The sequence below is a fragment of the Papio anubis genome, chromosome 2 (assembly GCF_008728515.1).
Source record: "Papio anubis isolate 15944 chromosome 2, Panubis1.0, whole genome shotgun sequence".
Lineage (NCBI taxonomy): Eukaryota > Metazoa > Chordata > Mammalia > Primates > Cercopithecidae > Papio > Papio anubis.
This window is the reverse complement of record NC_044977.1, coordinates 13199437-13211901: the sequence shown is the minus strand read 5'-3', so window position 1 is coordinate 13211901 and position 12465 is coordinate 13199437. Positions and strand designations below refer to the sequence as shown.

The window sequence follows — 12465 nt, the reverse complement described above, 5'->3', positions numbered from 1 at the left end:
GATGTGAGTATTTTAGGGTGGCACATAAAATTCTTCACAATCTGATCCTAGTAACACTCTGGGAACAGTTAACAGTCATTTCCCAGACAACCTTATATTCTAGTAGCTACATGACAGGGACTTTCCAATTCTGTATTCCCACCTCCCTATCACTTAATTCATTGTTTATTTAGTTTTTGGGTTTTATTATCATCTTTTATCATGAGCAATAGATTCCAGATATATAAATACTGTATAAGTATTTGTAAATATTGAAGATACTACATGTGGTTCAAACTAAATTCCAAGATTACATGAAATAAATTTGATGACTTGGAAATAAATTCCTATGACAAATTTCCAGGAATGGATTTCCCAAGCTGCCAGAGAAACATGTCTTTTCTCTTGCTGTGTGTTTATTGTAAAATCCAATATTTAAAAATATCAATAGTTATATTAATCATGAATTATGCACAGTGCTGCATTTAGAGGTTGAGATGAACTACAGCCCTGAATCAAGCAGCAGCTGAATATCTTAGTAAGTACTGCATGCCTCATTACATCAGATAATGATTTTCTAACACAGTGATCCTCAAACTTGAGTAGCATCAGAATCCCATGGATAGCCTATTAAAAATCCTATTGCTGGGCTCCATCCCCAGAGTTTCTAATGCATCAAGTCATGATTAGGGCCCAGAATTTTGCATTTCTAACAACTATTGTATAGAAGTTTAAAAGTAACAATTTTGATCTGTTAGTTTATATATATATCAAACTGCCTTATTAACAGAATAAAAATAATGTGTAATAATATGATTTTAGATATACTCAGAAAAATCCAAGTATATCAGCCCCTTTGACATTTTTCTTCTTATGTCACATGTAATAGAGATAAATGATTTGAGCAACTCCCAAGGAATCTCATATATTACTTTGGTAATATTTTTATGTATGTAATAATTTCTCAATAAAGTGAGCATCATATGCAGGAAAAACAGTGATGGTAATCTACACCCTATTAAGGTTGCAGAAATACTTAAGGTGGTTTATATTGTACGCATCATAGCCATTAAGCATTCTCAGGTTCAATGACTATCATTTGGGACTTGGGACTTACATAAAAAGTATACTATGCCATAGTTTTTATAGACTAAATTTAATTTCTTTTTTTAATTTTTCGAAAGAAATTAAGCACCCAGAGTGTAATAAGCCTAAGGGTCAAAATAATTAGAAATTTTAATAAAAGAGGCAATATTTTAAATAAGCAAAGCTTTTATGTGAATTATTTTTAAAAATTCTTGTTTTACGTGTAATGGAAAGACACAGTTGAAACTCCTTTCCATCAGGGTATGTATCTTGTTTTTATATCCTTCATACAAAAGAACACTTGGAAGCTTGAAAACATAATGTTTAGGCTGAATATACTCTCTATAAAATATTAAAGGAATAGGACATTTCTTAGTAATGCACAAACCTATTCAGTCTGCCATACACTATTTTGCACGTTTCAACACATTCAATATATAATGAATTGAATATGAAAGCCATTCTTTTAAAATTATAATATGTATATTTTCGGTCACTTTTATTTTAATAACTGTGCATTTCTGACCAGAAAATATGCTAATTTGAAGTTGAACAACAAAACAGAGCTTAGTGTCAAAGTTATTTGTTCTAGAGAAAAAATGTTATCAATATGAAAAACTAGCAGAAGCAGAATTTCGTCTTCTATTTGGAATTTTTAAATCTACTTTAAAAAACAAATAAAGAATGATTATAGCAAACATATGAAATATTTAAACACTCAAAATAGAAATGAAAATTATTTGACTACATCTTAACTTTTTATTTAACTTTATAGTTAATATATGTTAGGTAATGATCATAAAGCACAAATAAATTTATGAGTAAAGCTAGAGGAAATAAAACCCATGCACTTATGTTTCAAGTCTCCTTTGTTTTAAATCCCACTAAGCTTACATCAAAGTAAAAGAAATGAAATAGAGTACATGCCATATTTTTAAAATTCTAATCCAATCTCCCTAAACATAAACACTGTTTTGATGAAGAGAATACAATTCACACAGAGACATAGTGTTAGCAACAGAAAAATCACTTCTATTTTTTTTAAAGCACCAAGGTAGCATTTTATTTTTAAAAAATTAAATGTTGCTAGAATAAATTCTATCTTATCTGATTTCTAGCACTTGTCCACATTTCCCCTTTTTTTCCAGAGTGCATTTTGTTTCAAGGAAAGGTTCAAAAAAACAAGCCGGTAAGATTTTGCCATGTTTTTCTAACGTAATCAGACATCTTTCCTTGAGAGGTCGGCATAATAGGTGAGAGTGACATACTTAAAATAGAGTCTAGGCAGAACAATTTCAAATGACCAAGAATCACATATCACATATGTCAAAAATTTGATGTTCCTGGATTGACTATTCAGTCTATGAAGTAGAATTTGGACTGTGATTCATAAAGGCAGAATCCCAGGTGGTTATCGCTGACACCCAGTTGTCAAAATATTCTTTCTGCATTTAAAACCCCACTCACACGGCGAAAGCTAGAAATCCAGTTGGTAAGATTTTGTAGAACCTGAACTTCCCAAATAGCAATAATTCTAATATTACAGGCAAGTAACATCATACTGTAAAGTAGAAAAGTAAAGACTTAATTTAGAAAGTATTTTTATTATTTTCATTCCTCTCTATGATTTATTCATTTTAAACAGTTCTATGATTTGCTGAACTGGATTTATTTACAGGATTATCACTTTTCCCCCCTTGATAACAATCAATATAATTTTCAATATGAAGCTATCTTTATGTAGTTTTTTTTTTCAGTTAAACTTCAGTTCACTGGCCAGTTGTATTTTCTAGCTACATTTAACTAAATATGTCTGCTAGTACAAAAGACAATGTAATATATTTAATATAGATATATTATAGATTATACAAGATATATGCATTTATATATAAGAATTGTACTTAATTTTATGCCATTAAAAGAGACAATGAAATCTCTAAAAGACATTATTTCAAGTAATATAGTGTAAATTATCAAATTATTTTCAAAAAACAAAACAAAACAAAAATTGATGTTAGCTTTCTTAATTGGCAAAGCTCTTATTATTCATTTTTTAATAATTTTAATTCATGGGCAATTAATATAGGAACTGTAAATGCTGAGAGTTAAGGGAGAATTTCGTGAAATGAGGATTGGCCTCACAGAGCTTTCCTGTGAAAGCCAGAGTTTCCTGGCTGAAATAAAGATCAGTCGAATGATTGCATTAACGCATAATTGTAAGCTGTGGATATACAACAAAGAACATGCGTAAGGAGGTAGATCAGCTTATCAGGTGTTATACAGTAGGGATAGGGTGAGGGTCATCTAGGAGGTGGTGGGGCAGGAGGGTGGCTTGTGAAAAGTTCAGGAGGTCTCCATGAAGAAGTAACATTTGACTTGAAATCTGAAATATCAATATTTGAGAACATTCTCATCACTAAAAGTTATAAATAAACATACCAAATTACTATGTTTAAACTGCCTCAATTATTAAGTTGATGCAAAAGTAATTGCAGTGTTTGCATTGTTGAAATTTGCCATTTCATACTGGAATACATTCTGAATTAAGTGTGAAATATGTTATACATCATTTTAATGTGCATTTCTCGTTTTGTTTTTGGTAAAGACTTATTATTTGCTGTTTTTTATATGTATTTTAGACTATGGAAATGATGTTAGAGAAAAAGCAAATTCGAGCGATTTTCTTATTGATGTTCAAAATGGATTGTAAAGCATTGGAGACAACTCACAACACCAACAACGCATTTGGCTCAGAACTGCTAATGAAGGTACAGTGCAGTGGTGGTTCAAGAAGTTTTGCACAGGAAACAAGGGCCTTGAAGATGAGGAGCGTAGTGATCTGTCATTGGAAGTTGACAAGGACCAACTGAGAGTCATCATCGAAGCTGATCCTCTTACAACTACACAAGAGGTTGCCAAAGAACTCAATGTTGACCATTCTGCGGTCCTTCAGCATTTGAAGTAAATTGGAAAGGTGGAAAAACTTGATAAATGGGTGCCTCATAAGCGGAGAGAAAGTAAAAAAAAAAAAAAAGAAAAAGAAAAAAAAAGTTGTTTTCAAGTGTCATTTTCTTATTCTACGCAACAATGAACCATTTCTCGATCAGACTGTAACGTGCGACGAAAAGTGGATTTTATACAACTGGTGACGAGCATCTCAGTGGTTGGACCAAGAAGAAGCTCCAAAGCACTTTCCAAAGCCAAACTTGCATTGAAAAAGTGATGGTCATTGTTTGGTGGTCTGCTGCTGTTTCGATCCACTACAGCTTTCTGAATCCCAGTGAAGCCATTACTTCTGAGAAGTATGCTCAGCAAATTGATGAGAGGCGTCGGAAACTGCAATTCCCGCAGCTGGCATTGGTCAACAGAAAGGGTCCAATTCTTGTCCATGACAATGCCCCATGACATGCTGCACAAACAATGCTTCAAAAGTTGAACAAATTGAGCTACAAAGTTTTGCCTCATCTATCATATTCACCTGACCTCTTGCCAACTGACTACCACTTCTTCAAGCATCTTGAGAACCTTTTGCAGGGAAATCGCTTCCACAACTAGCAGGATGCAGAAAATGCTTTCCAAGAGTTCATCGAATCCCGAAGCATGAATTTTTATTCTACAGGAATAAACAAACTTATTTATCGTTGGCAAAAATGTGATGATTGTAATGGTTCCTATTTTGACTAATAAAGATGTGTTCGAGTCTAGTAATAATGATTTAAAATTCACGGTCCAAAACCGCAATTCCTTTTGCAGCAAGATTGTATGTGAACTTCTGTCTGTGCAGATTAGATGGAATAAAAACGAAGTGACATCAGAGGCAATGTATTGGACTCTGAATTGAGAAGAGGTGCCTGCTGAGACTTGACACAACACTGTCAACTTTCCTTCTCCTAAATACAAATTCAAGACCTCGAGTGTAGATTGAGGTTTATGGAGACATGTAAATGAATTTAGCAAAAGAGTTTGAATTAAAGTGGGATAACCTCAAAGCTTGTCTTAGAATAAGAAATGACATTTATATAGCTCTTTCACATGTATTATATATATACATATATATACTGATGCTCAAATCTCATTTGCTCTAAAGTGATATGACATAGGAATTACTCTAATTCCCTTTTTTAGAGGTGAAGACAAATGTTTTTTCAAGATTAAAAAAAAGTCCTTTTGAGAGACAGAGTCTGGTTCCGTCATCCAGGCTAGAGTGCAGCGGCTCAGTCGTACCGCACTGCAGCCTGGAACTCTTGGGCTCAAGTGATCCTCCCACCTCAGCCCCCTGAATAGTTACAACTACAGGTGAATGCCACAACTCCAGGCTAATTTCTATGTGTTTATTTATCTATTGGAGATAGGGTGTTCTTGCTGTTTGCCCAGGCTGATCTTGAAGCCCTGATCTCAAGTGATTCTCCTACCTTAGGCTCTCAAAGCCCTGGGATTACAGGTGTGAGCCACCTGGTCAGTTTTTGATTAATTGGCTTACATCTGATTATATAATAAGTGGTAGAGATAGAATGCAAATGCAGATGCCTCAATTTTAACCAATGTGCTTAACCTGTTTTACTACTCTATTATTTTTGACATCTTACTAAAGTACTAAAAAAGACAATCTGGAAAATATATATGACACTATAAAACACAATGATAGCCTCCATTTAGAAATTAGAATATTTGAGCAAAGATAAAACATTCCATCCTATCAGGATGCCTTCCATTTGAAAGCATGAAAAATACTAAGAGTGGCTTAAATAACAAAGAAGAGGCATTATTTCACGTAATTCAGTGGTTCAGTGATAACAAGGTTCCATGCTGGTTTCTCTTATGCTCACTGGGCTCTGCCTTTCTAGTCCTGAGAGAAATGCAGCTGCTGCAGACCCAGAGCCTTTACAGAACAAGTCCAAACGGAGGAAATGCTGGGTCTCTCCCTCTCTCTCTATCAGGAGGAAAACCTTTCCTAGAAATCACTAGAATTCTGCACCAGCATCATTGGCTTTACTTACACTTGCTTCAACCAATCCCTGCCAAAATAACTATCATGGTCATGATTAGTTCTCAGATGAATCAACATTTAACCCACGGAGTTGCAGAAGGGCCATTTTCCAGTAACACCTGGGAGAGTGAAAACTTGAACAATATCGATGTTTCTTACATCAGCAAAGAGAATCCAGATATTGGGTGGGCAATCAGCAAGCTCTCTATTTGCCATAAGAGTGTTTTCATTTAAGTGCACGTTCACTGCTAAGACATCAATAAATATCTAAAGAAACCTTAATTCCACAATTACTAATTCTGATACCTCTATTTTCCAAAAATATATATTACTTGTTGCAGACAGTGCTTTTTCTACATTTCCTGAACCCTACCAGTCCTCACCCTCTTCTTATTGGAGTTTCCTTAATTGAGTCATAGCTCATGATTTCTTTGTACTAGTTAATCAGGATATCAATACTATACTAAATGAAAACTGTGTAGCTCGACCTTCCTTGGATCTCTCCTCCAATGAATTTATGTAATGATATGTAGTCTAAGAAAGTTTACATGGTAGATTAACACTATCAATCAATCAATCAATCATCGATCAGTTTAAGTACAATCAATTTAAGAGTCATGTGTAAGCAAAAGACTGTTTTTCTAAGCTGTAACCTAACAATATATAGAAGCTTTGATATGTGTTGATTATTCTCAAAATCAAATATTAATATTAGAACTATTGAATTATTTACCCAAATTTCTGAATAAAATTAAGCCCTGGATTCAAATATCATATTATAATTCATAGTTTATAGGCCCAGAGAAGGTAACTGCTTCTGTCTGCTTTGCTAAAGGCACCAAATATAATGCCAGATAATATGAGTGACAAATAAAACTCTTCCATTGAAAAATGAATTGCTATTCATGACCTCCATAAATAATTTCAGTTTACAAATTTGAGTATTATTTTCATGACCTTCATTTAGAGAAAATTAAAGTTTCAATAAATTTACTCCCAGATATTTATTTGGAGAATTGGTCCAAGGCCTAATAATATATGTAGTATCATATTTCCCTACAAGGTTTTCTCTAAGATATGAAGCACCATTTAAAAATGGAGAGAGAAATACTACTCCCAAGAAAAGTACCTAGGCAAATTGCAAAGTTTCATGTATGAATACATCTTTGGAGGAAAAGAAAGAATAGAAAAAGAAAACAAATTATATGAAGGAATGAGTGACTCTTGGCCATTTTCCTCCAAATATATTAATTTTTTAATAGCTCAGGTGATACAAGCATTCCATGAAAGATTCATTTTAAGTTTGAAATGAATCACTGATTTATTTTTTAAAATTTATATTTCAACAGATTTGGAATTCAGAGCTTCTGATGAGAACATGATTGGAAGTTAGAGAAGGAGCTGGCAGTCTCCCAGATCTCCTTAGTTAAGGACAGTTCCTGATGGAATGCTATTATTAATCCCCCAAGTAAGAGTTTCTCAACTTAGGCACTGCCATTTTAGACCAGATCAATCTTCTTTTTAGAGGCTGCCATGTTTATTGTAAGGTATTTGGCAGTACCACTGGTCTCCCCTACTAAATGTAAAAGTGCCTCCTTTCCCCAGTTGTGACAAAAGTCTTCAACATTGCCAAATATCCCCCCGAGACAAAATAAAAATTCCCTACTCGCTCAACCTGTTAAGAACCACTACCCTAAATCAAGAGTGAGAATTTGCAGTGATTTAATATGGTATAATATTGTTATTATGATTTTTCCCCTTAAGTTTACAGTCATATTTTAGTTATCCTCCAGTCAGATGCACTGCCAGTTATTATTTAATTAATTTGAAAAATAACAAACTCGAAGTCCATTTCCAGCTATTACTTGTCTTTTTATTTTATGAAAAACCTTTCAGCAAGGATATCACAATTGTTATAAGTATCTATTTCTTTTAAAAACAATACAACCACAAAACTAATCTATCCTTGTCATGTTAAAAATGAGAGCAATAAAAATAATTAATTGAATCTGGAGGCACAAATATTTGTATATGCCAGGCTATTAAATCCAAAACCTAAACTTACCATACAGTATTTTCACCTAATAATTTGGTCAATTTCCCAAAAAAACAGTTGATCTAACGTTTTCTAAACTGCACTATATATTTCCTTATATATATTATGGTTAACAAAATATGTGGGAAATTTAAAGGAAATATACACTACATATCACCACAGAACAATAATTCACATCATTTGATTTTATTCTTTTTTTTAGCTTTGGGGTTCTTAGGTATTGTAAGTTTCATGAACTATTGGGGAGTTTCTCTTTTCTCCCTGCAAATAATGATGATAAGCTTGAAAAGAATGACCAACCATTTTAGGCTATTTTATGCATCAGAAATAAGAAAATCACAGTTGAAAGATCAACAGAGGACAGCAATGAAGAGGAACCAATGGGTCCGAATGGGGATCTCTGAGGCAACAGTAAACCAAAGAAGAAACTGAAAACTTTTGACTGTGGAAGCTATAAGAGATTCCTAGGCAACAAAGAGACAGTAAATTGGGCCAGAGATGGGAAATGTGAAGAGGTAATTTATCCAGAGGAGTGTTTTTCAAATTGAATGTGCTAAAGAGTCACCTATTGAGATACAGATTCTGATTCACAATGTCTGGAGAAGGGTCTGGTAGTCTGCATTTCTAATAATCTCCCACATGTTGATGTTGCTGGTTTGTCCCTGTGTCACACTTTACCCAGCAAGGTGCTAAGAACACCCCACTGTCTACCTCCAACATAGATCTAGAAGTAGAAGTGCTAACTCTACCCCATCACATTATCTACGAGATTAACAATGGGGGAATTCATTTCCCCCAACTCTCAATATATAAAAATGTGTTACCACTACACCTTCTTTAAAGGAAAACATCAGCCAGACTGTTGCTGTGAAATATAAGATAATTTCTTGTTTTAAAAAATAAACATATATGTATCTATTAGTTATAGATACTAATATAGTAATATATATACCATATTATATAGTATATATAGTATATAGTATGTATATATGGTATATAGTATACTATATACTAATATATAGTAACTAAACATTACTATAGTTTTTGCTTTTCTTATATCCTGAGGCAACAGGTTCTCTGGTATATTATCTGAAAGAGTCATGAAAAATTTAAATTTCTAAAATCAAATTAAGGTGAGGTTTGACTTTTGGATGATTAGTTTCAAATGAGTTTTCCAGTTCATTCTTGAGTTTCAATTCACTCTTTATGACAATCTAGGCTGTGCTTTTATCCAAATCATTTGATTCCTTTCACACCTCTGGGAAAACCAAACCCTGGCTTACTTCATACTCTCTGCTCTAAAGTAACTAATGAAGGCTTGATTTTAGGTTTTGGCATATTGTCAAAGTCAAGGTGTGTCAGGAAGAGAAGCAGATACAAAGATGACAGATAGATGAAGTATCTCTGATGGAAAACATCCGCTGGTGAAGAAGCTGGTGCTATCATAAAACTGTGTATATTTAGGCACAAAACTCTAAAGACTGAACACCAATACGAAATGGAAGTAATTACAATCTCTTGAAAAGATGACTATCATAGAAGGACAGGAATACATACGCTTGTTCCTATGATAAATATTTCAAAATATTTCACATATTTCACAAGCTATACTTAGAAACAAAAAGGTATGTTGGGGAATTTATTACAAAATTGTGTAGGGAAAAGAGTTTGAGAAATGTAACCCCACCCCCCATTTTTCAGAAAAACTAAAAGAAAAATTTTCTCCCAGAAAAGGCTCATTATAGTCATTTAGAGCACCAAAATACTACACACTCTGTAATTTGTATCTGGATTGATAAAATACCAAAGCTATATAAAAAGTTTAAAACTTAAAGGCAGCAGCAGATTTTTTCTAAGTAATATTCCCTTTTTTAAACTGATCTAGGCAAATTGTAGACATTTTAAACAAGTAAATTAAGACAATATAGGTTTATAATGTTGAACAATAAATTCTACCTACTTGGAAGAGCAGTTACCGAGGTTGATTTTAAGGCTATGACTTTGGAGATTACCATCTCCAAATACACACTTTCTACATCACCTGAAATTTAGGCAGTCTAATTAATTCACCTATTCTGATCACATCAAAAAAAAAAGTCACTCTTAAATCATTAACATGATGCCAACAATAATTAAACTATTTAATCAATCCATTCAAGCAATTAATAAATTAAGAAGAAAAAAAATCTTCAAAATTCTCAGTAACTCCACTGGACACAAATGTCAAGCTGTGCTACTCCATATATTGAATACTCCTATAAATATAATTTGTCACCAGAAGTACAAGAGTTCTCTTTAGAGAATACAATAAATTCATCTGCTCCCTAAGAAAGGTAATGGAGAAAATGATGTTTCCTTTTGATAGTTTATTAAACTCACCCCATGTGATGGATAAGAGATCCAGCCCAGCTCCCCTTGAATTGTTTTTGAATCCAGTAGATTGACTGAAATAAAACACAATACACAAACACAATTAATAACAGTGAATTATTTCTATTTCCTTCTGTTGAGTTTACATTGTCTGTTGTTGAATTACTCAAAAAACATAACTCTTCCTTTTCATTATAAGTCTATAATTAGTATAAAAAAAGGGAGTTACAAAAAATACACAGGGAAAGTTAAGAGATCAAAAGTTTCTGTGTCCTTTCAAACTGTTTGCATTTATTTACAAGGATAGGTTAATGTTCAATATACTGACAATTTCTGACATAATAATTACAGATTTAAAGAGGAAACAATAAAAATGCAAAATAGAAAACAATATTAATGCTAGCATATCAAAATAACTTCAAAAATATTAAATCTGATAAATTTGCATATGATTTCCCAATTAATTCATTTCTTAAATATGTTGCTACAGTGAATCAATATGTGTTTATTTATATTTAATATGGCACCTTCATATTGTCCCTGGCTAATACTCAACATATTATTCTGCAATGTGTATTTTTTTAAAATGTATTCATTATTTACTTACATGTAACAAACAAAAAGCTTAACTACCAATTTGAAGAGAAATAAAAGTAAAACTATGTAACACCTGTGTAAAGCTTTATTTATTTAAAGTAGTTATTTTGGCCGGGCGCCGTGGCTCAAGACTGTAATCCCAGGACTTTGGGAGGCTGAAGCGGGTGGATCACGAGGTCAGGAAATCGCAACCATCCCGGCTAACACGATGAAACCCCGTCTCTACTAAAAATACAAAAAAATTAGCCGGGCGTGATGGCGGCGCCTGTGGTCCCAGCTACTCGGGAGGCTGAGGCAGGAGAATGGCGGGAACCCGGGAGGCGGAGCTTGCAGTGAGCCGAGATCGCGTCAGCGCACTCCAGCCTGGGCGGCAGAGCGAGTATATTTTTACTCAAAGGCTTTAGTGGTTTTACTCAGAACTTCGTGCTAGTTCTAATGACTTTTAATCGATGTTTGTACACGAAAAGTAAAATATAACATGCATATGATTGCATATATTATTAAAAGAAGATGGAACGTTATTTTCCACACCGAATATTAATTTGTAATGGGTTAGAAAATTAAATATAAAACAGCACTCCAAATACAATTAATAACAAAAGGTTCACTTTGTCTATCTGACCTATTAAATAATGGAAACTATGATTTTACCTCATCTTTCTTCTAAATTAGAAAAAAAATTCCATGATTGACTAATGGAGGATGTGAAGGAAAGTTACATAAACTCAGCATGCATTATTAACATGAACCAGACCATGAAAATCAATACACACAATAGAAAGGAATCATTTTCAGGGGTTACATATATACACACAGCAAAACATAATGTAAATACGTACACTGCACAACATGTTCTCATGTTGTTTACAAAATGTTTCCTGATACATGAAAAGCACCATTCTTTTAAAAATAATCTCAAGTAATTTTTTTTTGCAAAGCAAACATTAATCTTTTAAAATGTAAAGAAAAATAAAGTACATATCTGATAGACTTTAAAAAATCATTTCAACTATTTTTTGTGAAGGAAATATTAATCTTATAAAATGTTAAGAAAAATAAATTACATATTTGACATACTAAAAATCATCTCAACTATTTTTTGTAAAGGAAATATTAATCTTATAAAATGTTAAGAAAAATTAATTACATATTTGATAGACATTAGATTTCTAAATTTTCAGGTAGTACTAAAATTTTGATTACCTGGTTAGTTGATAAATACATTAGGTGGGTAAAAGTAAGGCTCTTGATCATTACAATGTAAAAGAAATACAATTCTCAAAGTTAGATTCTTTAAGTTTTGCTAGTGAAAGACAAACATAAACTTTACCTTTTACATTATAATTCCTTAATGATTAAAGAATGTTTTCCCAATAAATTAATCCTAATG

General features: G+C 32.9%; 1 protein-coding gene across 3 annotated transcripts in view; it reads right to left on the bottom strand.

The window, feature by feature from the left end:
- The window catches only part of EPHA3 (EPH receptor A3), a 358475-nt gene that overhangs the window by 326304 nt on the left and 19706 nt on the right, over positions 1–12465 (bottom strand). For all 3 annotated transcript variants that reach the window (XM_021933950.2, XM_009198517.4, XM_003893817.3), the window contains exon 2: positions 10488–10552. In XM_021933950.2, the coding sequence (XP_021789642.1) occupies positions 10488–10552 (65 nt within the window). The remainder of the gene's footprint in view (positions 1–10487; positions 10553–12465) is intronic.